Raw genomic sequence first — 27,643 nt, forward strand, 5'->3', positions numbered from 1 at the left:
CACTGGTTTGATTGCTACAGGCAAGTTCAATCGAGAACACAGTATTTGCAAGGTAAAAAAAAAAGACTTCCAGTTGTGTGTATGAAAATGTATGCACTCGCAACAGTGACAAAAACCAACAAAATATTTACAAAGGTATGGGTGTGACTCACCTTGATGTTGAAGAGCCAGGGTTTGAGCGCGTCCACCTGGGCAGCCCCCTTACTGAGGTCGTACACCACCAGGTAGAGGGCCCGGGGGGTAAGGAAGTGGGGATGAGAACCACTGAACTCCTCCCCACCTGAACAAAGAGCAGAGAGAGGGTCAAGACCACCAGAACAAAACCTTCAAGACTCAATGACTTGAAGTCCAAGATCCAGACCTTTAAACCCAAACTTACAGTGCATTCAGAAAGTATTCAGACCCCTTGACTTTTTACACATTGCTACGTTACAACCTTATTCTAAAATAAAAATCTACACACAATACCCAATAATGACAAAGCAAAAATAGGTTTTTAGAATTGTTGAACTAAATAAAAAAACTGAAATCAACATTAACTTACAGTGAGGGAAAAAAGTATTTGATCCACTGCTGATTTTGTACGTTTGCCCACTGACAAAGAAATGATCAGTCTATAATTTTAATGGTAGGTTTATTTGAACAGTGAGAGTGTCATGACTTCTGTCGAAGTCGATGCCCCTCCTTGTTCGAGTGGTGCTCAGCGGTCGACGTCACCGGTCTTCTAGCCATCAGTGATCCATTTTTCATTATCCATTGGTTTTGTCTTGTTTTCACACACACCTGGTTCCATGAATTACCTGTTATGTATTTAACCCTCTGTTTCCCCTCATGTCCTTGTCCGAGATTGTTTGTATGTTATATTGTGTCGTGTATTTTGTAGTAGGGAGCTACGGGTATTGTTGCCCATGCTATTTATTTTATGTACATTTTGGTTTTGGAGTTTGTTGTTTGTTTATTATTTTATTAAAACAACTCCAGTAATACCAAGTTGGTTTCTCCTGCGCCTGACTTCCCTGCCACCTACACACACGAACGACGATGACAGAGAGGCAGAATAACAACAACAAAATCCTGAAAAACGCATGTCAAAAATGTTATCAATTGATTTGCATTTTAATGAGGGAAATAAGTATTTGACCCCTCTGCAAAACATGACTTAGTACTTGGTGGCAAAACCCTTGTTGGCAATCACAGAGGTCAGACGTTTCTTGTAGTTGGCCACCAGGTTTGCACACATCTCAGGAGGGATTTTGTCCCACTCCTCTTTGCAGATCTTCTCCAAGTCATTAAGGTTTCGAGGCTGACGTTTGGCAACTCGAACCTTCAGCTCCCTCCACAGATTTTCTATGGGTTTAAGGTCTGGAGACTGGCTAGGCCACTCCAAGACCTTAATGTGCTTCTTCTTTAGCCACTCCTTTGTTGCCTTGGCCGTGTGTTTTGGGTCATTGTCATGCTGGAATACCCATCCACGACCCATTTTCAATGCCCTGGCTGAGGGAAGGAGGTTCTCACCCAAGATTTGACGGTACGTGGCCCGTCCATTGTCCCTTTGATGCGGTGAAGATGTCCTGTCCCCTTAGCAGAAAAACACCGCCAAAGCATAATGCTTCCACCTCCATGTTTGACGGTGGGGATGGTGTTCTTGGGGTCATAGGCAGCATTCCTCCTCCTCCAAACACGGCGAGTTGAGTTGATGCCAAAGAGCTCCATTTTGGTCTCATCTGACCACAACACTTTCACCCAGTTGTCCTCTGAATCATTCAGATGTTCATTGGCAAACTTCAGACGGGCATGTATATGTGCTTTCTTGAGCAGGGGGCACTTGCGGGCGCTGCAGGATTTCAGTCCTTCACGGCGTAGTGTGTTACCAATTGTTTTCTTGGTGACTATGGTCCCAGCTGCCTTGAGATCATTGACAAGATCCTCCCGTGTAGTTCTGGGCTGATTCCTCACCGTTCTCATGATCATTGCAACTCCACGAGGTGAGATCTTGCATGGAGCCCCAGGCCGAGGGAGATTGACAGTTCTTTTGTGTTTCTTCCATTTGCGAATAATCGCACCAACTGTTGTCACCTTCTCACCAAGCTGCTTGGCGATGGTCTTGTAGCCCATTCCAGCCTTGTGTAGGTCTACAATCTTGTCCCTGACATCCTTGGAGAGCTCTTTGGTCTCGGCCATGGTGGAGAGTTTGGAATCTGATTGATTGATTGCTTCTGTGGACAGGTGTCTTTTATACAGGTAACAAACTGAGATTAGGAGCACTCCCTTTAACCTGTTGGGGGTAGGGGGCAGTATTGACACGGCCGGATAAAAAACGTACCCGATTTAATCTGGTTACTACTCCTGCCCAGTAACTAGAATATGCATATAATTATTGGCTTTGGATAGAAAACACCCTAAAGTTTCTAAAACTGTTTGAATGGTGTCTGTGAGTATAACAGAACTCATATGGCAGGCAAAAACCTGAGAAGATTCTGTACAGGAAGTGGCCTGTCTGACAAGTTGTTGTTCATCTTGGCTCTTTTTATTGAAGACTGAGGATCTTTGCTGTAACGTGACACTTCCTATGGCTCTCAGAGCCCGGGAAAAAGCTGAATGATATCGAGGCAGCCCCAGGCTGAAACACATTTACGCTTTTGGCAAGTGGCCGATCAGAGGACAATGGGCTTAGGCGCGTGCTCGAGTCGACCCCGTGCTTTATTTTCTTTCGTCTGTTTACCTAAATGCAGATTCCCGGTCGGAATATTATCGCTTTTTTACGAGAAAAATGGCATAAAAATTGATTTTAAACAGCGGTTGACATGCTTCGAAGTACGGTAATGGAATATTTAGCATTTTTTTGTCACGAAATGCGCCATGCTCGTCACCCTTCTTTACCCTTTCGGATAGTGTCTTGAACGCACAAACAAAACGCCACTGTTTGGATATAACTATGGATTATTTGGGACCAAACCAACATTTGTTATTGAAGTAGAAGTCCTGGGAGTGCATTCTGATGAAGAACACCAAAGGTAATAACATTTTTCTTATAGTAAATCTGACTTTGGTGAGTGCTAAACTTGCTGGGTGTCTAAATAGCTAGCCCTGTGATGCCGGGCTATCTACTGAGAATATTGCAAAATGTGCTTTCACCGAAAAGCTATTTTAAAATCGGACATATCGAGTGCATAGAGGAGTTCTGTATCTATAATTTTTTTAATAATTGTTATGCTTTTTGTGAACGTTTATCGTGAGTAATTTTTGTAAATTTTTTGTAAATTCACCGGATGTTTGCGGGGGGTATGCTAGTTCTGAACGTCACATGCTAATGTAAAATGCTGGTTTTTGATATAAATATGAACTTGATTGAACAAAACATGCATGTATTGTATAACATAATGTCCTAGGTGTGTCATCTGATGAAGATCATCAAAGGTTAGTGCTGCATTTAGCTGTCTTCTGGGTTTTTGTGACATTATATGCTAGCTTGAAAAATGGGTGTCTGATTATTTCTGGCTGGGTACTCTGCTGACATAATCTAATGTTTTGCTTTCGTTGTAAAGCCTTCCTGAAATCGGACAGTGTGGTTAGATTAACAAGAGTCTTGTCTTTAAAATGGTGTAAAATAGTCATATGTTTGAGAAATTGAAGTAATAGCATTTCTAAGGTATTTGAATAACGCGCCACAGGATTCCACTGGCTGTTACGTAGGTGGGACGATTTCGTCCCGCCGGCCCTAGAGAAGTTAAGAGTGTGCTCCTAATCTCAGCTCGTTACATGTATAAAAGACACCTGGGAGCCAGGAATCTTTCTGATTGAGAGGGGGTCAAATACTTATTTCCCTCATTAAAATGCAAATCAATTTATAACATTTTTGACATGTGTTTTTCAGGATTATTTTGTTGTTATTCTGTCTCTCACTGTTCAAATAAACCTACCATTCAAATTATAGACTGATCATTTCTTTGTCAGTGGGCAAACGTACAAAATCAGCAGGGGATCAAATACTTTTTTCCCTCACTGTAAGTATTCAGATCCATTACTCAGTACTTTGTTGAAGCACCTTAGGCAGCGATTACAGCCTTTGAGTCTTTTTGTTTTACATTTGACATTTTAGTCATTTTTAGCAGACGCTCTTATCCAGAGCGACTTACAGTAGTGAACACATACATTTCATACATTTTGTTTTTGTACTGGCCCCCCGTAGGAATCGAACCCACAGCCCTGGCGTTGCACACACCATGCTCTACCAACTGAGCCACAGGGAAGACTGGGTACAAGCTTGGCACACCTGTATTTTGGGATTTTAACTCATTCTTCTCTGCAGATCCTCGCAAGCTCTGTCAGGTTGGATTGGGCGCGTCGCTGCACAGCTATTTTCAGGTCTCTCCAGAGATGTTCGATCAGGTTCAAGTCCGGGCTCTGGCTGGCCCACTCAAGGACATTCAAAGACTTGTAATGAAGCTACTCCTGCGTTGTCCTGGCTGTGTGCTTAGGGTCATTGTCCTGTTGGAAGGTGAACCTTTGCACCAGTCCGAGGCCCTGAGCGCTCTGGAGCAGGTTTTCATCAAGGATCTCTCTGTACTTTGTTCCGTTCATTTTTTTCCCTCAATCCTGACTAGTCTCCTAGTCCCTGCCGCTGAAAATCATCCCCACATCGTGATGCTGCCACCACAATGATTCACCATAGGGATGGTGCCAGGTTTCCTCCAGATGTGACGCTTGGCATTCAGGCCAAAGTGTTCAATCTTGGTTTCATCAGACCAGATAATCTTGTTTCTCATGGTCTGAGAGTCCTTTAAGTGTCTTTTGGCAAACTCTAAGCTGGATGTCATGTGCCTTTAACTGAAGAGTTTCTTTTGTCTGGCAACTCTACCATAAAGGCCTGATTGGTGGAGTAGTGCAGAGATGGTTGTTCTTCTGGAAGGCTCTCCCATCTCCACAGAGGAACTCCGGAGCTCTGATAGTGATCATCGGGTTCTTGGTCACATACCTAAGGCCATTATCCCTCAAATGCACAGTTTGGCAGGGCAGCCAGCTCTAGGAAGAGTCTCGGTGGTTCCAAACATCTTCCATTTAACAATAATGGAGGCCACTGTGTTCTTGGGGAACTTCATGCTGCAGACATTTTTTGGTACCCTTCCCCAGATCTGTGCCTTGACACAATCCTGTCTCAGAGCTCTATGGACAATTCCTTCGACCTCACGGCTTGGTAAATTCAATTGATTGGACATGATTTGGAAAGGCACACACCTGTCTATATAAGGTCCCACAGTTGACAGTGCATGTCAGAGCAAAAACCAAGCCATGAGGTTGAAAGAATTGTCCGTAGAGCTCCGAGACAGGATTGTGGGAGACTAGTCCGGATCGAGGCAAAGACGAACAGAGCAAAGTACAGAGAGATCCTTGATGAAAACCTGCTCCAGAGCGCTCAGGACCTCAGACTGGGGCGAAGGTTCACCTTCCAACAGGACAATGACCCTAAGCACACAGTCAAGATAACACAGGAGTGGCTTCGCGATAAGTCTCTGAATGTCCTTAAGTGGCTCAGCCAGAGCCCTGACTTGAACCCGATCGAACATCTCTAGAGAGACCTAAAAATAGCTGTGCATCGACGCTGCCCATCCAACCTGACAGAGCTTGAGAGGATCTGCAGAAAAGAATGGGAGAAACTTCCCAAATACAAGCTTGTAGCATCATACCCAAGACGACTTGAGGCTGTAATCGCTGCTAAAGGTGCTTCAAAGTACTGAGTAAAGGGTCTGAATACTTATGTAAATGTGATATTTCAGTATTTCATTTGTAATAAATTAGCAAACATTTCTAAAAACCTGTTTTTGCTTTGTCTTTATGGGTATTGTGTTTATTGATGAGAAGGAAATAAAAAACATTTAATCCATTTCAGAATAAGGCTGTAACCCAACAAAATTTGGAAAAAGTAAAGTAATCTGAATACTTTACGAAGGCACTGCCTTCATAAAGTATTCATACCATTTCACATTTTTTCCACATTTTATTGTGTTACAGCCTGAATTTAAAAAATATTAAATTGAGATTGTGTCACTGGCCTACACCCCCAATACCCCAAAGTGGAATAACATTTTTTGAATTTTTTACAAATTAATTAAAAATGAAAAGCTAAAATATCTTGAGTCAAGTATTCAACCCCTTTTATGGCAAGCCTAAATAAGTTCAGTAGTAAAAATGTGCTTAACACATAAGATGTTGCATGAACACACACTGTGTTCAATAATAGTGTTTAACATGGTTTTTGAATGACTACCTCATCTCTGTACCCCACACATACAATTATCTGTAAGGACCCTCAGTTGATAAGTAATTTTCAAACACAGATTCAACCAAAGACGACACCTATTGGTAGATGGGTGAAAAAGCAAACATTGAATATCCCTTTGAGCATTGTGAAGTTATTAATTACACTTTGGATGATATATCAATACACCCAGTCACTACAAAGATGCAGGTGCCCTTCCTAACTCAGTTGCTGAAGAGGAAGGAAAAGCGCTCAGGGATTGTATGAGGCCAATGGTGACGTTAGAACAGTTAGAGTTTAATCGTTGTGATAGAACTGAGTATGGATCTGAGTATAGATCAACAACATTGTAGTTACTCCACAATACTAACCTAAATGTCAAGTGAAAAGGACAGAATAAAAAATATTCCAAAACAGTGTATTGTTGCAAACAAGTATAAAGTATAAAGTAATACTGCAAGAAATGTGGCAAAGAAATGTACTTTATGTCCTGAAGTCAGAGCATTATATTTGGGGCAAATCCAAAACATCACTGACTACAACTCTTCATATTTTGAAGCATGGTGGAGGCTGCATCATGTTATGGGTATGCTTGTCATTTTTAGGATGCAAAGAAATGTAATACAGCTAAGCACAGGCAAAATCCTAGAGGAAAACCTTGTTCAGTCTGCTTTCCAAAAGACACTGGGAGAAAAATTCACCTTTCAGCAGGACAATAACCTAAAACACAAGGCCAAATATACACTGGAGTTGCTTAACAAGACGACATTGAATGTTCCTGAGTGGCCAAGTTACAGTTTTGACTTAAATCTGCTTGTGAATCTATGGCAAGACTTAAATGGTTGTCTAGCAATGATCAACAACCAACTTGACAGAGCTTGAAGAATTTAAAAAATAATAATGTGTAAATATTATACAATCCAGTTGTTCACAGCTCTTAGAGACTTACCCAGAAAGACTCACAGCTGTAACTCCTGACAAAGGTGATTCTAACATGTATTGGCTCAGGGGTGTGAATACTTAAGTAAATGAGATATTTCTGTATTTAATTTTCAATAAAATGTGCAAAAAAGTAAAAAAAACTTTTCACTGTCATTATGGTGTATTGTGTGTAGATAGGTGAGAAATAATTGATTTAATCTATTTTGATTTTAGGTTGTAACAACAAAATTTGGCATAAGTCAAGGGGTATGAATACTTTGAAGGCATTGTATTGTGATTCGTTATTGCGATTTAATGTTCCAAACAGTATGTCTGCTGCAGAGAGACCAGAGAGTATGAGAAAATGAGTTTCAGTCATGTAAAATTCACGGAGGCGCTCCGCACTGCTAAAGCTAACTCTCTCTCATCTGCTCTCATCCTTCTAGACCTATCGGCTGCCTTTGATATTGTGAACCATCAGATCCTCCTCTCCACCCTCTCCGAGTTGGGCATCTCCGGTGCGGCCCACGCTTGGATTGCGTCCTACCTGACAGGTCGCTCCTACCAGGTGGCGTGGCGAGAATCTGTCTCCGCACCACGTGCTCTCACCCCTGGTGTCCCCCAGGGCTCTGTTCTAGGCCCTCTCCTATTCTCGCTATACACCAAGTCACTTGGCTCTGTCATATCCTCACATGGTCTCTCCTATCATTGCTATGCAGACGACACACAATTAATCTTCTCCTTTCCCCCTTCTGATAACCAGGTGGCGAATCGCATCTCTGCATGTCTGGCAGACATATCAGTGTGGATGACGGATCACCACCTCAAGCTGAACCTCGGCAAGACGGAGCTGCTCTTCCTCCCGGGGAAGGACTGCCCGTTCCATGATCTCGCCATCACGGTTGACAACTCCATTGTGTCCTCCTCCCAGAGTGCTAAGAACCTTGGCGTGACCCTGGACAACAGCCTGTCGTTCTCCACTAACATCAAGGTGGTGACCCGATCCTGTAGGTTCATGCTCTACAACATTCGCAGAGTATGACCCTGCCTCACACAGGAAGCGGCGCAGGTCCTAATCCAGGCACTTGTCATCTCCCGTCTGGATTACTGCAACTCGCTGTTGGCTGGGCTCCCTGCCTGTGCCATTAAACCCCTACAACTCATCCAGAACGCCGCAGCCCGTCTGGTGTTCAACCTTCCCAAGTTCTCTCACGTCACCCCGCTCCTCTGCTCTCTCCACTGGCTTCCAGTTGAAGCTCGCATCCGCTACAAGACCATGGTGCTTGCCTACGGAGCTGTGAGGGGAACGGCACCTCTGTACCTTCAGGCTTTGATCAGTCCTTACACCCAAAGAAGGGCACTGCATTCATCCACCTCTGGCCTGCTCGCCTCCCTACCTCTGCGGAAGCACAGTTCCCGCTCAGCCCAGTCAAAACTGTTCGCTGCTCTGGCACCCCAATGGTGGAACAAGCTCCCTCACGACGCCAGTACAGCGGAGTCAATCACCACCTTCCGGAGACACCTGAAACCCCACCTCTTTAAGGAATACCTGGGATAGGATAAAGTAATCCTTCTAACCCCCCCCCCCCCCCCCCCCTTAAAAGATTTAGATGCACTATTGTAAAGTGGTTGCTCCACTGGATATCATAAGGTGAATGCACCAATTTGTAAGTCGCTCTGGATAAGAGCGTCTGCTAAATTATGTAAATGTAATGTATGTAAATGTAAATAAAAGTGCTGAAAACATGGCTCACTATTTAAAAAGAAGACGGAAAACAAGATATAGGATGAAAAATACCAGAGATTGCGCCGTTTTAGTCGACTAGGGCTAGCTAATGCTACCAGACAAAAGCGATACTTAGAGTCAAGTTTCACGTCTGTAGCCATGAAATGCTTTGAAAGGCTGGTCATAGCTCCCATCAACAGCATTATCCCAGAAACCCTAGACCCACTCCAATTTGCATATCGCACCAACAGATTCACAGATGATGCAATCTCTATCGCACTCCTCACTGCCCTTTCCCACCTGGACAAAAGGAACACCTATGTGAGAATGCTATTAATTGACTACAGCTCAGCGTTCAACACCATAGTACCCTCAAAGCTCATCACTAAGCTAAGGACCCTGGGACTAAACACCTCCCTCTGCAACTGGATCCTGGACTTCCTGATGGGCCGCCCCCAGGTGGTAAGGGTAGGCAACAACACATCCGCCACACTGATCCTCAACATGGGGGCCCCTCAGGGGTGCGTGCTCAGTCCCCTCCTGTACTCCCTGTTCACTCATGACTGCATGGCCAGGCACAACTCCAACACCATCATTAAGTTTGCTGATGACAACGATGAGACAGCCTATAGGGAGGTCAGAGACCTGACCATGTGGTGCAAGGACAACAACATCTCCCTCAACGTGATCAAGACAAAGGAGATGATTGTGGACTACAGGAAAAAGAGGACCGAGCACGCCTCCATTGTCATCGACGGAGCTGTAGTGGAGCAGGTTGAGAGCTTCATGTTCCTTGGCATCCACATCAACAACAAACTAACATGGTCCAAGCACACCAAGACAGTCGTGAACAGGGCACGACAAAACCTATTCCCCTCAGGAGACTGAAAAGATTTGGCATGGGTCCTCAGATCCTCAAAATATTTTACAGCTGCACCATCGAGAGCATCCTGATGGGTTGCATCACTGCCTGGTACGGCAACTGCTCGGCCTCCGACCGCAAGGCACTACAGAGGGTAGTGCGTACGGCCCAGTACATCACCAGGGCCAAGCTCCCTGCCATCCAGGACCTCTATACCAGGCAGTGTCAGAGGAAGGCCCTAAAAATCGTCAAAGACTCCAGCCCAGCCACCCTAGTTATAGACTGTTCTCTCTGCCACTTTAAACAACCCTACCTGCATGTGCATAATTATCTCAAGTACCTCGACACCGGTGCCCCCGTACATTGACACAGTACCGGTACCCCCTGTATATCGCCCCGCTATTGTTATTCACTGCTGCTCTTTAATTATTAGTTTTTCTTATCTCTTACTTAATTGTAATTTTTTCAGTATTTTCTTAAAACTGCTTCGTTGGTTAAGGGCTTTTAAGTAAGCATTTCACTGTAAGGTGAAATGTTGTATTCAGCGCATGTGACAAATACAATTTGATTTGATGTATCAATATAATATCGTCCAAAATAATATTGTGATATGCAACTCAAAAAAAAAATCCCACATCACTAGTAAGTATCCAGACCAGATGTCACAGTTGACAGTTGACGGTTGACCCACCTGAGAAGTCCCAGACGTTTAGCACCATGTTCTTCTTATCCCGGTCGCGGATGGTCCAATCTCTGACGTCAATCCCAACGGTGGGCCGCTCCATCTGCCACTGAGAACGCTTGAGCTTCATCAGCTGTCGGATCAGAGCAGTCTTACCACTGTCGGCGTTCCCAACCACAATCAGCTTCATCCGGTAGTACGGAACGGCTTTCTTCAGACGCTGCTGGAGGAACCTGAGTTACAGGATACAGGAGAGAGTGATTTATTTGGGAGAGTTTTGTGAATGGGATTAGGCTTTTGTTAGAAAGGGGAAACCTGGAGCAAATTCAAACTTATCACAAGCCACCACCTGTTCATTCAGAATTCTCTCTGACAGATAGCAATGCTTTTTGGGTTAATTGTCAATACATGTTTTTTTTTTTTTAATATCACCAACATGTATCCTGCCCAAAGAGGATCCAGCATGCTTGACCATGTATACACAAACATCTGTGATGCGTGCAAAGCCATCGCCCCCCAATACTGTAGGATTGTTTTAAGAATGTTGATTGGAATATGTTGAAAGATTCATCCAAACAGGACTCAACATCAACATTGAGGAATGCAGTGCATTCAGAAAGTATTCAGACCCCTTGACTTTTTGTTACATTATAGCCTTATTCTAAAATTGATTACATTGTTTTTTCCCTCACCAATCTACATACAATACCATATACTGCTCAAAAAAATAAAGGGAACACTTAAACAACACATCCTAGATCTGAATGAAATAAATCATCTTATTAAATACTTTTTTCTTTACATAGTTGAATGTGCTGACAACAAAATCACACAAAAATAATCAATGGAAATCCAATTTATCAACCCATGGAGGTCTGGATTTGGAGTCACACTCAAAATTAAAGTAGAAAACCACACTACAGGCTGATCCAACTTTGATGTAATGTCCTTAAAACAAGTCAAAATGAGGCTCAGTAGTGTGTGTGGCCTCCACGTGCCTGTATGACCTCCCTACAATGCCTGGGCATGCTCCTGATGAGGTGGCGGATGGTCTCCTGAGGGATCTCCTCCCAGACCTGGACTAAAGCATCCGCCAACTCCTAGACAGTCTGTGGTGCAACGTGGCGTTGCTGGATGGAGTGAGACATGATGTCCCAGATGTGCTCAATTGGATTCAGGTCTGGGGAACGGGCGGGCCAGTCCATAGCATCAATGCCTTCCTCTTGCAGGAACTGCTGACACACTCCAGCCACATGAGGTCTAGCATTGCCTTGCATTAGGAGGAACCCAGGGCCAACCGCACCAGCATATGGTCTCACAAGGGGTCTGAGGATCTCATCTCGGTACCTAATGGCAGTCAGGCTACCTCTGGCGAGCACATGGAGGGCTGTGCGGCCCCCCAAAGAAATGCCACCCCACACCATGACTGACCCACCGCCAAACTAGTCATGCTGGAGGATGTTGCATGCAGCAGAACGTTCTCCACGGCGTCTCCAGACTCTGTCACGTCTGTCACATGTGCTCAGTGTGAACCTGCTTTCATCTGTGAAGAGCACAGGGCACCAGTGGCGAATTTGCCAATCTTGGTGTTCTCTGGTAAATGCCAAACGTCCTGCACGGTGTTGGGCTGTAAGCACAACCCCCACCTGTGGACGTCGGGCCCTCATACCATCCTCATGGAGTCTGTTTCTGACCGTTTGAGCAGACACATGCACATTTGTGGCCTGCTGGAGGTCATTTTGCAGGGCTCTGGCAGTGCTTCTCCTGCTCCTCCTTGCACAAAGGCGGAGGTAGCGGTCCTGCTGCTGGGTTATTGCACTCCTACGGCCTCCTCCACGTCTCCTGATGTACTGGCCTGTCTCCTGGTAGCGCCTCCATGCTCTGGACACTACGCTGACAGACACAGCAAACCTTCTTGCCACAGCTCGCATTGATGTGCCATCCTGGATGAGCTGCACTACCTAAGCCACTTGTGTGGGTTGTAGACTCCGTCTCATGCTACCACTAGAGTGAAAGCACCGCCAGCAATCAAAAGTGACCAAAACATCAGCCAGGAAGCATAGGAACTGAGAAGTTGTCTGTGGTCCCCACCTGCAGAACCACTCCTTTAATGGGGGTGTCTAGCTAATTACCTATAATTTCCACTTGTTGTCTATTCCATTTGCACAACAGCATGTGACATTTATTGTCAATCAGTGTTGCTTCCTAAGTGGACACTTTGATTTCACAGAAGTGTGATTGACTTGGAGTTACATTGTGTTGTTTAAGTGTTCCCTTTATTTTTTTGAGCAGTGTATAATGACAAAGCAAAAACTGCCTTCTACAAAAAATGCATAATAGAAAACTGAAATATCACATTTACATAAGTATTCAGACCCTTTACTCAGTAATTTGTTGAAGCACCTTTGGCATCGACTACAGCCTTGTCTTCTTGGGTATGACGCTACAGTTGAAGTCGGAAGTTTACATACACTTAGGTTGGAGTCATTAAAACTCATTTTTCAACCACTCATACTTTTGGCAAGTTGGTAAAGACAGCTACTTTGCGCATGACACAAGTAATTTCTCCAACAATTGTTTACAGACAGAAAATTTCATTTGTCACTGTATCACAATTCCAGCGGGTCAGAAGTGTACATACACTAAGTTGACTGTGCCTTTAAACAGCTTGAAAAATGCCAGAAAATGATGTCATGGCTTTAGAAGCTTCTGACAGGGTAATTGACATAATTTGAGTCAATTGGAGGTGTACCTGTGGATGTATTTCAAGGCCTACCTTCAAACTCAGTGCCTCTTTGCTTGACATAATGGGAAAATCAAAAGAAATCAGCCAAGACTTCAGAAAAGAATTCTAGACCTCCACAAATCTGGTTCATCCTTGGGAGCAATTTCCAAACTCCTGAAGGTACCACGTTCATCTGTACAAACAATAGTACGCAAGTATAAACACCAAGGGACCACGCAGCCGTCATACCGCTCAGAAAGGAGACGCATTCTGTCTCCTAGAGATGAACGTACTTTGGTGCGAAAAGTGCAAATCAATCACAGAACAACAGCAAAGGACCTTGTGAAGATGCTGGAGGAAACAGGTACAAAAGTATCTATATCCACAGTAAAACGAGTCCTATATCGACATAACCTGAAAGGCCGCTCAGCAAGGAAGAAGCCACTGCTCCAAAACCGCCATAAAAAAGCCAGACTACGGTTTGCAATTGCACAGGGGGACAAAGATCGTACTTTTTGGAGAAATGTCCTCTGGTCTGATGAAACAAAAATAGAACTGTTTGGCCATAATGACCATCGTTATGTTTGGAGGAAAAAGGAGGAGGCTTCCAAGCCGAAGAACACCATGCCAACCGTGAAGCACGGGGGTGGCAGCATCATGTTGTGGGGGTGCTTTGCTGCAGGAGGGCCTGGTGTACTTCACAAAATAGATGGTATCATGAGGCAGGAAAAATATGTGGATATATTGAAGCAACATCTCAAGACATCAGTCAGGAAGTTAAAGTATGGTCGCAAATGGGTTTTCCAAATGGACAATGACCCCAAGCATACTTCCAGAGTTGTGGCAAAAAGGCTTAAGGACAACAAAGTCAAGGTATTGGAGTGGCCATCACAAAGCCCTGACCTCAATCCCATAGAAAATGTGTGGGCAGGACTGAAAATGCATGTGCGAGCAAGGAGGTCTACAAACCTGACTCAGTTACACCAGCTCTGTCAGGAGGAATGGGCCAAAATTCACCAAACTTATTGTGGGAAGCTTGTGAAAGGCTACCTGAAATGTTTGACCCAAGTTAAACAATTGAAAGGCAATGCTACCAAATACTAACTTCTGACCCACTGGGAACGTGATGAAAGAAATAAAAGCTGAAATAAATCACTCTCTCTACTATTATTCTGACATTTCACATTCTTAAAATAAAGTGGTGATCCTAACTGACCTAAAACAAGGAATATTTACTAGGATTAAATGTCAAGAATTGTGAAAAACTGAGTTTAAATGTATTTGGCTAAGGTGTATGTAAACTTCCGACTTCAACTGTACAAGTTGGCACACCAGTATTCGGAGAGTTTCTCCCATTCTTCTCTGCAGATCCTCTCACGCTCTGTCAGGTTAGATTGGGAGCGTCGCTGCACATCTATTTTCAGATCTCTCCAGAAATGTTTGCTCGGTTTCAAGTCCAGTCTCTGGTTGGGCCACTCAAGGACATTCAGAGACTTGTCCCCAAGCCACTCCTGTGTTGTCTTGGTTGTGTGCTTAGGATTGTTGTATTGTTGGAAGGTGAACCTTTGCCCCAGTCTGAGGTCCTGAGGGCTCTGGAGCAAGTTTTCATGAAGGATCTCTATGTACTTTGCTTTGTACATTTTTCCCTCGATCCGGACTAGTCTCCCAGTCCCTGCAGCTGAAAAACAATCCGGACATACCCCAACCAAAACCCTGGATGAACGAAGATATCCATACAATGCTGAGAGCTGGTACTGTAGCATTCAATGTCATCAGGTACAAGCTCCGCGAATCCATTGGGGACGCAAAAAGACAATACAGACTCAAACATGTATTGATGTTTGACAACTCAGACTCGCCTCGCATGTTGCAAAGACTATAGACGATCACAGACTACAAAGGCAAATCCAGCTGTGCGGTACCCACCGAAGCCTCTCTCCCAGATGAGGTTAACACATTCTATGCTCGCTTTGAGGCAGACAATACGGAGCCATCCAGGAAGACTCTCACTGCTCCAGACGACCAGGTGCTTTCGCTCTCCGACGCTGACGTGCAGAAAACTCTCAAAAGAGTGAATACTCACAAAGCCGCCAGCCCAGGTGGCATCCCTGGCCGTGTCCTCAGAGTGTGTGGTGACCAGCTGGCGGGCTTGTTCGCTGTCACTTCAACCTTTCCCTGTCTCAGGCTGTAGTCCACACCTGCTTTAAGGAGACCACCATCGTCCCAATGCCCAAAAACAAGGTGACATGCCCAAATGACTACCGGCCCATTGCGCTCACCTCGGGCCAACATGAAGTGCTTTGAGAGGCTGGTCATGGCTCACATCAAGGCCAGCATGCTGGACCCACTCCAATTTGCCTACCCAACAGATTTACAGAAGATGCCATTTCCATCGCTATTCACACAGCCGTAACACATCTGGACAAGAAGAACACCTATGTGAGAATGGTTGCTGGATCGAATCCCCGAGCACACAAGGTAAAAAAAAGAATGTTGTTCTGCCCCTGAACAATGCAGTTAACCCACTGTTCCCTGGTAGGCTGTCATTGTAAATAACAATTTGTTCTTAACTGACTTGCCTAGTGAAATAAAAAAAATAAAAAAATGGACTACAGTTTCGCATTCAACACTATTGTTCCCACCAAGCTCCCACCAAGCTTGACACTGCAACTGGATCCTGGACTTCCTGACAAGTAGACCACAGGCTGTGAGGATTGGCAACAACACTGACTCTTAACACAGTGTCCCCCAGGGGTCTGTCCTCAGTCCTCTATTGTTCTCCGTCTTCACCCACGATTGCATGGCTTTGCACGACACCATGATTGTAGGCCTGATAACCAACAATGATGAGTCAGCCTATAGGGAGGAGGTAAGTGAACTGGCATTGTGGTATAATGACAACAACCTCTTCCTCAACGTCTTGTTGATTTCTTGAAGCAGTGGAGGGAACATGCCCCGATCCACATCAACGGGATTGCAGTATAGAGTAAGCAGTTTTAAGTTCCTCGGCGTCCACATCACCTAGGATGTGTCATGGACCAACACCACCACTATTGTCAAGAGGACGCAACAACACCTCTACCAGCTGAGGCTGCGGAAGACAGAACGGCTCATAATAATGGCCGGAACGGAGCAAATAGAATGGCATCAAACACCTGGAAACCATGTGCACCATCGAGAGCATCCTGCCGGTTTACCACGGCCTGCTATGGGAATTGCTCCATCCACGACCACAAGGCCCTCCAGGGGGTGGTGAAGACGGCCCAGTACATCACTGGGACCGTGCTCCCACCCATTCAGGTCATCTACCTAGAACAGTGCCTGAGGAAGGCACACAGCATCATCAAGGACCCCACACAGCCCAGTCACAAGCTGTTCTGTCCCTTACCGTCGTTCAGACGGTATCGGAGCATGAGGTCTGATACTAACAGGCTATCTACAAGACATCAGACTGCTGAACACATGAACTGTCCTGACCACCTGCTCTGATTCTCCATAACTTAGCACACACACATCACAACTGCTGCTACCATTATACTGCTCAGTTTATACACTGCCTCCCATCCCCCCTTCCCCAAAACACAAGTAAATATTGGACTATAAATGGTTCTTTCCTGAATTATACTTATGCTAAAATATTTATTCTTTTGAGCCATTTACTTCATGTTCGTATTCTGATATTTTCTTATTTCTTATTGTTGTTTCATTGTCGAGAAGGAACCTGAAGTAAGCATTTCTTTGCAGACATTCACCTGACTATGTCTTTGGTCTTGTTGCCAATGTGCTTGAGATCCAGGCTGAGGCGCAAGCCATCCAGTGGCAAGTCCCACAGCCTGCTCAGCTTGCCCATCTCGTCAGGGAAGGAGCGCAGGCCGCCATTACGGCTCAAGTCGAGAGAGGTCAGCTCCTCCAGCAGGCCGATCTGAGGAGGGACCTGAAACAGACAGGGGTGAAAAGGTCAATAATACTACTGATAGGAAATGTACTTTTATATTTTAAAATATATTTTATGTAACCTTTTTATTCTCCTTGAGATAACATATATTTTACAAGAGAGACCTGTTCTAGAGAGAACATCCAGTTTATCATGGAGGTGTGAGAAGCATTGAGTACTGTATTGTCCCTGTTCACCATATACGACCGTTTCAATGGTAGTTAGTTAGAGTGCCTGGTGCTAACAAATGCCACATACTTATTGTGACACGTGTGATCACTGTCAGTCACTTTGGCGTCTGCTAAATGACCATGTTAATGACATATTAATAAGATGAATAAATAAATGCTGACCTCTGTGAGCTTATTGTCACTCAGGTGTAGTTTCTCCAGTCTGGCCCACTTGTAAACTTCAGGTCCACTCAGGTCCAGCACTCCGATGCGGTTCTGACCGAACATGAGCTCCCGCAGGTTGACCGATGCCCAGGCGCACGGCCCCGGTAAAACTGTGATGTCATTGGTCCTCATATCCACGGACCGTAAACTGAAAGCAAAGAAAAAGCAAGGATGAGTCATTTTGAATCTCAAGCCAGATACATTTTTGCACACTAATAAGCAGTTTTACTCAATTAATAGTTAACTAATAAACGCCTTCTACAACAATGTAGTTGCCTTCACTAAAACATCAAACTTACTTTGGAAGATCCAGAACGGCTTGAGGAATGGTAGTGAAACTGTTCTGTGATAACTTCAGAGTTGTTATCTTTGAGGGAAGATGTGACAGCGAACCTATGACAGCAGAAACACAAAACACAATGTCATACAATGAATATGTTCTTATGTCGCTACATACACAAATTAACTGTTTATCTAGAATTAACAACATTTATTAATTTGTCTGGCAATACTTTTTCTAGAAATCGGTTTGACTTGAATGACTTTCACAGATATGCCTAATAATAGTGCCAAATAATAATCCATTGTAAGACAGCATTGGAGAACTAGTACAGGCCCCATATTCTGTCAGCATTAAAAAGTATTAAGTAAGTAACTGTGTTAGCATGTACTTACTGAGTTGGTTGGTACAAGCACTGAAGTTCTCTAGTTTGGGGCAGCCAGACAGGAAGTCACGTGAGATGCTCTCCACACTGTTCTTACTGATGTCTAGGAGCTTCATCTCCGGAAGACACAGAGGAGACCACAGCTCACTCATTCTGTTCCTACAGGAGAGGAAAACGTGTAGAGACAAAGTTATATTTATGATATTTTATGTCACATACTTGGGTTCAAATCAGAGTAGTTTTCTTTCAAATATTTTTACGGATTTAATTGAACCTGTCTAGTGCCAGATGGGTAAAATGTACGTTTGACAAAAATTAAACACCAATTCCTGCTTTGTAATTATTTATAATATAATTTTGTGCCTATTACACAGCTAAAGTAAAACATTCAGCAGTGATCCAAAGAACTCCATTTCCCATCATACCCCTCGAGGGACAGCTCCTCCAGTCGCTCCATGGCCCGGCCCAGCTGGTGGGGGAAGGTGGTGATGTGGTTGTAGGACAGGTTGAGTTGCCGTAGCGACGGGCAGGTGACGGCGGGGTCAAGGGTCAGAAGTGGGCCGACACAGTTACGTGACACGTTGAGCATGCTCAGTGAGGGCAGGGCCAGAAGCTCTGCCGGCAACGACTGCAACTGGTTGCCTTGGAGATCCAGACGTGTCAGACTCTTCAAGCTCTAAGAAGTATAATTATTATTTTGAAGTATTAAATAAATCATGGCAACTATAAATTATATAAAATTATGAATATTTTTTTTAGATACTGACAAGATTCTGTAGATTAAACGAACATTGAATTCACCACCATTTTTACATTTTGCATCATTTATTCAACATTGAAGCATTCTGAACAGACCCCACACCTCACACAGCCCAGAGGGGAACTCCGATAGGCTGTTCTGGCTCAAGTCTAGTCGATACAGGTGCTCCAGCTGCTGTCGGATAGAACCCTCGTCCAACAAACATGACACAGAGTCCAGCTCATTTCCTGATAGGTCCAGCAGGCGGATCCACTCTCTGTCCCCACCCAGAGGGGAGGAGTTATACCCAGAGCTCAAGACTGGGGAGTGAATACCTGCAGTAGAAACAATAGAAATAATGGATTACCATTGATATGATACCACTGATATTTTGAACAAGGGCAAGTAAAACTAATGTACTGTAAGTACCTTTCTGGTTAGGCGTTGTCCTGCCATACCTCCTCTGAAGTGGCTCGTTGAGCTCAACCTCACCCTGGACTCCCTGTGGATGGATACAGGACTGTTTGATTGGTTAGTAAATGAATTGGTTATTTTGGTAAATTGATTGGCACATATCTTAATTTAATTCATTCAATCATTTATTGAAAGAGAGCGAGAGAGCAAGAAAGATAGAGGGGGACAGTTGAGTTTTTTCTCTGAAATAGAGTAAGTTAAAAAATAAACAATATTTATATTGGTCGTAAAGAAGATAGCCCACCTCGGAGCTAAAGTGCCTGCGACGGCCGTTCTTCCTCTTCTGTGACCCTGCCTTCCACTCCTCTGACAAATCATTGGTGGACATGGGGGACAGTGCCAACGAAAGCGAATCACTTCCTATGAAAATATGGAGACATCCAGTAAGCAAGACATTCCCAAAATAAGGCAACTGTGGCCAATAATTAACAGTCACCAAATTAGCTATTATAAACTCAGCAAAAAAAGAAATGTCCCTTTTTCAGGACCCTGTCTTTCAAAGATAATTCGTAAAAATCCAAATAACTTCACAGATCTTCGTTGTAAAGGGTTTAAACACTGTCCCATTCAACAGTTAATGAACATGCACCTGTGGAACGGTCGTTAAGACACTAACAGCTTACAGACAGCAGGCAATTAAGGTCACAGTTATGAAAACTTAGGACACTAAAGAGGCCTTTCTACTGATTCTGAAAAACACACAAAAAAAGATGCCCAGGGTCCCTGCTCATCTGCGTGAACGTGCCTTAGGCATGCTGGAAGGAGGCATGAGGACTGCAGATGTGGCCAGGGTAATAAATTGCAATGTGAGACACCTAACACAGCGCTACAGGGAGACAGGACGGACAGCTGATCGTCCTCGCAATGGCAGACCACGTGTAACAACACCTGCACAGGATCGGTACATCCAAACATCACACCTGCGGGACAGGTACAGGATGGCAACAACAACTGCCCGAGTTACACCAGGAACGCACAATCCCTCCATCAGTGCTCAGACTGTCCGCAATAGGCTGAGAGAGGCTGGACTGAGGGCTTGTAGGCCTGTTGTAAGGCAGGTCCTCACCAGACAACGTCGCCTATGGGCACAAACCCACCGTCGCTGGACCAGACAGGACTGGCAAAAAGTGCTCTTCACTGACAAGTCGCGGTTTTGTTTCACCAGGGGTGATGGCCGGATTTGCGTTTATCGTCAAAGGAATGAGCGTTACACCGAAGCCTGTACTCTTGAGCGGGATCGATTTGGAGGTGGAGGGTCCGTCATGGTCTGGGGCGGTGTGTCACATCATCATTGGATTGAGCTTGTTGTCACTGCAGACAATCTCAACGCTGTGCGTTACAGGGAAGACATCCTCCTCCCTCATGTGGTACCCTTCCTGCAGGCTCATCCTGACATGACCCTCCAGCATGACAATGCCACAAGCTATACTGCTCATTCTGTGCGTGATTTCCTGCAAGACAGGAATGTCAGTGTTCTGCCATGGCCAGCGAAGAGCCCGGATTTCAATTCCATTGAGCACGTCTGGGACTTGTTGGATCAGAAGGTGAGGGCTAGGGCCATTCCCCCAAGAAATGTCCAGGAACTTGCAGGTGCCTTGGTGGAAGAGTGGGTTAACATCTCACAGCAAGAACTGGCAAATCTGGTGCAAATGAGAAGGAGATGCACTGCAGTACTTAATGCAGCTGGTGGCCACACCAGATACTGACTGTTACTTTTGATTTTGACCCCCCCTTTGTTCAGGGACACATTATTCCATTTCTGTTAGTCACATGTTTGTGGAACTTGTTCAGTTTATGTCTCAGTTGTTGAATCTTGTTATGTTCATACACATATTTACACATGTTAAGTTTGCTGAAAATAAATGCACTTGACAGTGAGAGGAAGTTTCTTTTTTGCTGAGTTTATTAGATACCAAATAACCTTGTTTAACTTGTGGCTATTTCTTACCAAGTGATTCCATTGTGATTATCAAGACTGAGTAAACAGTTTGAAATAAACATGATTTGAAAGTTGACAAGGAGCGCTGTTCTGTGTGTCTCATGGTCCTCACCGTCACTCTCCATATCGTCGTTGAAGACCAGACTGTCCTCTAAAGACAGGAAGCTGGAGTCATCACTCTCGTCTGACATGTACCCAGAGGTAAGGCAGGGGTCAGCTCGAGAGCTGGGGGTCGAGGGGGTAGGGATCGTCTTACCCCTCTGGAAGGATAAAACGTACCGAGCTAAACATGCACCCTTACCTGAAAATATAACACAGAGAACACACATCCTTTATCCCAGGTTTTTGACCCAAATACATATGAACCCGTACTGTACATAACAACAACAAAAAAATTATATTCATTCTAGATTGGAAATGTGTAAGCAATATGATAGTTACAGCTTTCCTTCAAATAAGATATAGAGATCTACAGGAGAATCTAAGAAGGAGGGTCTATAACTGGAAATCAGCATCAGTGACTAGACTCACTTGTGCTGGAGCGTAGACTGTTGGCGCGACCTCGTTCAGACAGCAGGGGGATGAGCCAGGCAGCATCCACCCGACCCAGCCTGAACCCCCCCAGACAGAGGGCATTGTTGTTCAGGTCCAGCCCCAGACGCCCCAGTAGCTGGATGACCGCAGGGCCGTCCCCACGACGCACGCTGGCCCCCAGGGCACCACGCAGGTGCTGCTCATGGACCCCACGGCTGAGAAGCAGCACCACAAGCTCCAGAGGCCCGCCCTGCTCACACACCTGGGAGGGGATGCAGTGGGGAAGTGGTTGAGCGGGGAGGAGGGGGGTCGAAGGGCAACGCCTAGGAACTGAGTTCCCAAAGTGAAACTAATTGTGAAAATGTTTTGGGCCTGAAAGACCCAGAGGATAAGTTCATGATTTCATGTGTTATTTCATAGTTTTGATGTCTTCACTATTATTCTACAATGTAGAAAATAGTAAAAATAAAGAAAAACCTTTGAATGAGTAGGTGTGTCCAAACTCTTGACTGGTACTGTACATACAGTTGAAGTTGGAGGTTTACATACACTTAGGTTGGAGTCATTAAAACTCATTTTTTAACCACTCCGCAAATTTCTTATTAACAAACTATAGTTTTGGCAAGTCAGCTAGGACATCTACTTTGTGCATGACACAAGTAATTTTTCCAACAATGTTTCCAACAATCTGGGTTGGCGCCCCCCCTTGAGTTGTGCCGTGGCGGAGATCTTTGTGGGCTATACTCGGCCTTGTCTCAGGATGGTAAGTTGGTGGTTGAAGATATCCCTCTAGTGGTGTGGGGGCTGTGCTTTGGAAAAGTGGGTGTAGTTATATCCTGCCTATTTGGCCCTGTCCGGGGGTATCATCGGACGGGGCCACAGTGTCTCCCGACCCCTCCTGTCTCAGCCTCCAGTATTTATGCTGCAGTAGTTTATGTGTCGGGGGGCTAGGGTCAGTCTGTTATATCTGGAGTATTTCTCTTGTCTTATCCTGTGTCCTGTGTGAATTTAAGTATGCTTTCTAATTCTCTTTCTCCCTTTTTCTTTCTCAGAGGACCTGAGCCCGAGGACCATGCCTCAGGACTACCTGGCCTGATGACTCCTTGCTGTCCCCAGTCCACCTGGCCGGGCTGCTGCTCCAGTTTCAACTGTTCTGCCTGCGGCTATGGAACCCTGACCTGTTTACCGGACGTGCTACCTGTCCCAGACCTGCTGTTTTCAACTCTCTAGAGACAGCAGGAGCGGTAGAGATACTCTGAATGATCGGCTATGAAAAGCCAACTGACATTTACTCCTGAGGTGCTGACCTGTTGCACCCTCGACAACCACTGTGATTATTATTATTTGACCCTGCTGGTCATCTATGAACATTTGAACATCTTGGCCATGTTCTGTTATAATCTCCACCCGGCACAGCCAGAAGAGGACTGGCCACCCCTCATAGCCTGGTTCCTCTCTAGGTTTCTTCCTAGGTTCTGGCCTTTCTAGGGAGTTTTTCCTAGCCACTGTGCTTCTACACCTGCATTGCTTGCTGTTTGGGGTTTTAGGCTGGGTTTCTGTACAGCACTTTGTGACATCAGCTGATGTAAGAAGGGCTTTATAAATACATTTGATTGATTGGAATTGTTTATAGACAGATTATTTCACTTATGATTCACTGTATCACAATTCCAGTGGGTCAGAAGGTTACATACACTAAGTTGACTGTGCCTTTAAACAGCTTGGAACATTTTTGTGGAAGGCTACCCAAAATGTTTGACCCAAGTTAAACAATTTAAAGGCAATGCTACCAAATACTAATTGAGTGTATGTAAACTTCTGACCCACTGGGAATGTGAGCTGAAATAAATCATTCTCTCTACTATTTTTCTGACATTTCACATTCTTAAAATAAAGTGGTGATCCTAACTGACCTAAGACAGGGAATGTTTACTAGGATTAAATGTCAGGAATTGTGAAAAACTGAGTTGAAATGTATTTGGCTAAGGTGCATGTAAACTTCCAACTTCAACTGTACATACACACATACAGCTGTACATACACACATACAACTGTACATACACAGATCATATTTCATCAGATCCCCATAGAGATCATTGCTGACCTGGTATATGAGCGACTCGGTCTTGGTCTTCTTGTTGATGTCGGCTCCGAGCTGGATGAGACACTCAGCCATGAGCACATCCCCGTCCTTACAGGCCTTCTCCAGCATACTGTACCTCAGCTCTGCATCGCCACACATCTTGGACAGGGCCAGGCATGCAGCCTTACGCAGCTGGGAGAGCTAGAGGAAGAGAGAGAGACAAAGATGAGAGAGAGACAGAGAGAGGTGGGGAGATAATGGGGGGAGAAGGGGAAGTTATGAGATGGGTAAGGAAGGAAGAAGACCAAGGATTACAGAGTATGAAAACAGACACACAGAAACACACACGCTTACCGGGTAGCTGCACCGGTCGGGTGGTTCTTCTTTGAGCTGGAGGAAGATCTGTCTGTCAAAGCCTTCCCTCTGCAGCTCCCCTGCTGCCCCTGAGCAGGCGTCCAGCATTCGAAGGGCCACCTGGAACCCCTATTTAGTAAAAACAAATGTTTGTCATTAATTGAAATAACTGGTAATCTTCTAGACTAATATGGCTTTGAGGACCATAGAGGATTACTCACCTTTAACAGCATCTCTGTGTCCTCTCTGTACTGCAGAAGACTGGTAACGAGAACAGACGCCAGGACGGGAACTATCATTCTGGACAGCTTCTTCTTAGACACAAGGCAGTAGAGGAGGTTTAGGCCCCAGTAGTGTATTTCTATTGAAGACGCAGGAAGGGAGTCAGTGTATTTCTATTGAAGACGCAGGAAGGGAGTCAGTGTATTTCTATTGAAGAGGCAGGAAGGGAGTCAGTGTATTTCTATTGAAGAGGCAGGAAGGGAGTCAGTGTATTTCTATTGAAGAGGCGGGAAGGGAGTCAGTGTATTTCTATTGAAGAGGCAGGAAGGGAGTCAGTGTATTTCTATTGAAGAGGCAGGAAGGGAGTCAGTGTATTTCTATTGAAGAGGCAGGAAGGTAGTCAGTGTATTTCTATTGAAGAGGCAGGAAGGGAGTCAGTGTATTTCTATTGAAGAGGCGGGAAGGGAGTCAGTGTATTTCTATTGAAGAGGCGGGAAGGGAGTCAGTGTATTTCTATTGAAGAGACAGGAAGGGAGTCAGTGTATTTCTATTGAAGAGGCAGGAAGGGAGTCAGTGTATTTCTATTGAAGAGGCAGGAAGGGAGTCAGTGTATTTCTATTGAAGAGGCGGGAAGGGAGTCAGTGTAGTTCTATTGAAGAGGCGGGAAGGGAGTCAGTGTATTTCTATTGAAGAGGCAGGAATGGAGTCAGTGTAATTCTATTGAAGAGGCAGGAAGGGAGTCAGTGTATTTCTATTGAAGAGACAGGAAGGGAGTCAGTGTATTTCTATTGAAGAGGCAGGAAGGGAGTCAGTGTATTTCTATTGAAGAGACAGGAAGGAAGTCAGTGTATTTCTATTGAAGAGACAGGAAGGAAGTCAGTGTATTTCTATTGAAGAGACAGGAAGGAAGTCAGTGTATTTCTATTGAAGAGGCGGGAAGGGAGTCAGTGTATTTCTATTGAAGAGGCGGGAAGGGAGTCAGTGTATTTCTATTGAAGAGGCAGGAAGGGAGTCAGTGTATTTCTATTGAAGAGGCAGGAAGGGAGTCAGTGTATTTCTATTGAAGAGGCAGGAAGGGAGTCAGTGTAGTTATATTGAAGAGGCGGGAAGGGAGTCAGTGTAGTTATATTGAAGAGGCGGGAAGGGAGTCAGTGTATTTCTATTGAAGAGGCAGGAAGGGAGTCAGTGTATTTCTATTGAAGAGGCAGGAAGGGAGTCAGTGTAGTTATATTGAAGAGGCGGGAAGGGAATCAGGGACAGAGCCTTTATGTCTCTGCTTTACTTGTCTTTATTCACATTACTTGACAGGGACAATCCACATTGATCGCCATTTCTGTAAACGTGCCAGATTTAGCAAGCAGTACTCTCTCACCTCGTTCCCTAGGGAACATCTGTAGTGTGTGCAGCACAGTGTCTATCGCCCCCTGTTGACAGAGCAGGTCTACAGCACCAGAGCAGTCAGCCAGGGCAGACAGAACACGCAGGCCACACTCCTGGATGGCTGCACTGCTAATAAACTACCTCACAAACAACAAAAAGGTATATATTTTAAGGTGAGTCTATTACTAACAAGGATAACTGTGAATTCTAGGGACCAGGGATTGTATTCCTAAATTGTCTCAGATTAGGAGTGCTGATCTAGTAACAGTTTTAGGATGTGCCTTTTAGATCACAACAGATAAGATTACAGGGACAGGGTGGACCTGATCCTTGATCAATACTCCTACTGAGATGCTTTGTGACCACGGGCCCTGATTTGATGGGGTGATATGATGGGGTGATTTGATGGGGTGATATGATTACCCTGTTGAGCGTCTCTAGGTAGACTGTGTGGGCCCCCTCCACCACACTCTGGTTCTTCTGCACCCTCAGAGACACGTCCACTGTGTCTGGATCAGCCACAGACACACCGTGATCAGACACCCGCAAACTTCTATCTGCTCAAACACACAAAAGATGACCGAAAATACATTCAGATTTCATTAGCTAAATACAGCTGACTAAGACAAAAGGACTCTCTAGCAGTCTTGCTTTGGGCACTATGGCTGGAGCTTGATACACGTATGTACACGTATGCACACTCGAAAATGCTTCAACCCTTGTGAACACGTACACATACCTAAATACTTTTAAAAACACATGTAAATACTTGAACACTTGTACACCATAAGTGTTGACTGTCTATGTGCGTCTCCTACCAGGACAGAGGAAGGCCAGGCTGGCCCTCAGAGCTTCCAGCTGGACCTCAGGTATGAAGTTATGGGCCTTCATGGCCCTAAGAATCTGACCCATGGCCATGTTCAGTTCATCCAGACTGGCCGTCCTACAGAGAGAGGCAAGGGACATCAGTGGTACCCTAGACCAGTGGTTCCCAAACTGTGGGGACCACTGGTCCCCCCCCAATAAAAACAATAATACTTTTTAAGGAAGTCAGTCAGGCTTACTCTTGAAAGTTGTAATAGTAGAAAGCACAAGGTGCAATTTCGAAATTGGGCAGTGCATCATCAGTTCCTCTTTTTTATGTTAGTCATTACATACCTTCAAACTAGAGCAGTGATTGTCAGCCCGGAGTACTGATAACGCAAACTAACAAGTTTGGAACATTCTGTTAACCTGTATTTATATTGAATATTTTCATTGCGATAAAATCTGTTTTGTAAGACAGCCCTGTTCCACAAGAGAAACCTGATCTGCAAGTAGGAACCTCTTCAGAAGTTGACTGATGTAATTAGACTAAGCCCGCAACTGGAATGCATAAATGTCAGTTGAAATCATGTCAGTTGAAATGATTCCAACCTTCCCTTGAAGAGCAGGTGGAGCAGTTTACATCCACCCGCGGAGACCTCTGGAGAGGACAGATGTCTCTTCATCATCTCCACCACGTTCACATGGAGGCCGTTGGACAACAACAGAGACTGCATTTTACCTGCAAATACACACACACACACACACACACACACACACACACCCACACACACACACACACACACACACACACACACACACACACACACACCACACACACACAGACACACACAAGCTGTTAAATCTTCTGCAGTAATAAGCAGAGGCTGAAGCCTGACCTGACTGGACGTCACCTCAGACAGTTGATGGGTAGTAACAGGAGCTAGG

General features: G+C 44.9%; 1 protein-coding gene across 5 annotated transcripts in view; it reads right to left on the reverse strand.

Moving 5' to 3' along the window:
- The window catches only part of lrrk2 (leucine-rich repeat kinase 2), a 75,899-nt gene that overhangs the window by 37,334 nt on the left and 10,922 nt on the right, over positions 1 to 27,643 (reverse strand). For 4 of the 5 annotated variants that reach the window (XM_014125703.3, XM_082957398.1, XM_014125702.3 and 1 more), the window contains exons 12-30: positions 27,308 to 27,437; positions 26,710 to 26,834; positions 26,315 to 26,448; positions 25,884 to 26,028; positions 24,511 to 24,650; positions 24,290 to 24,418; positions 23,957 to 24,136; positions 21,850 to 22,114; positions 21,431 to 21,619; positions 19,624 to 19,739; positions 19,335 to 19,425; positions 19,029 to 19,240; positions 18,592 to 18,842; positions 18,177 to 18,325; positions 17,801 to 17,894; positions 17,460 to 17,649; positions 16,925 to 17,106; positions 10,457 to 10,680; positions 153 to 280 (exon numbers count right to left, since the gene is read on the reverse strand). In XM_014125703.3, coding sequence (XP_013981178.3) covers positions 153 to 280; positions 10,457 to 10,680; positions 16,925 to 17,106; positions 17,460 to 17,649; positions 17,801 to 17,894; positions 18,177 to 18,325; positions 18,592 to 18,842; positions 19,029 to 19,240; positions 19,335 to 19,425; positions 19,624 to 19,739; positions 21,431 to 21,619; positions 21,850 to 22,114; positions 23,957 to 24,136; positions 24,290 to 24,418; positions 24,511 to 24,650; positions 25,884 to 26,028; positions 26,315 to 26,448; positions 26,710 to 26,834; positions 27,308 to 27,437 — 3,074 coding nt within the window. The remainder of the gene's footprint in view (positions 1 to 152; positions 281 to 10,456; positions 10,681 to 16,924; positions 17,107 to 17,459; positions 17,650 to 17,800; positions 17,895 to 18,176; positions 18,326 to 18,591; positions 18,843 to 19,028; positions 19,241 to 19,334; positions 19,426 to 19,623; positions 19,740 to 21,430; positions 21,620 to 21,849; positions 22,115 to 23,956; positions 24,137 to 24,289; positions 24,419 to 24,510; positions 24,651 to 25,883; positions 26,029 to 26,314; positions 26,449 to 26,709; positions 26,835 to 27,307; positions 27,438 to 27,643) is intronic. The other variant, XM_082957399.1, reaches the window with a different exon arrangement.

The sequence above is a fragment of the Salmo salar genome, chromosome 10 (assembly GCF_965601325.2).
Source record: "Salmo salar chromosome 10, fSalSal1, whole genome shotgun sequence".
In the NCBI taxonomy this organism is placed as follows: domain Eukaryota; kingdom Metazoa; phylum Chordata; class Actinopteri; order Salmoniformes; family Salmonidae; genus Salmo; species Salmo salar.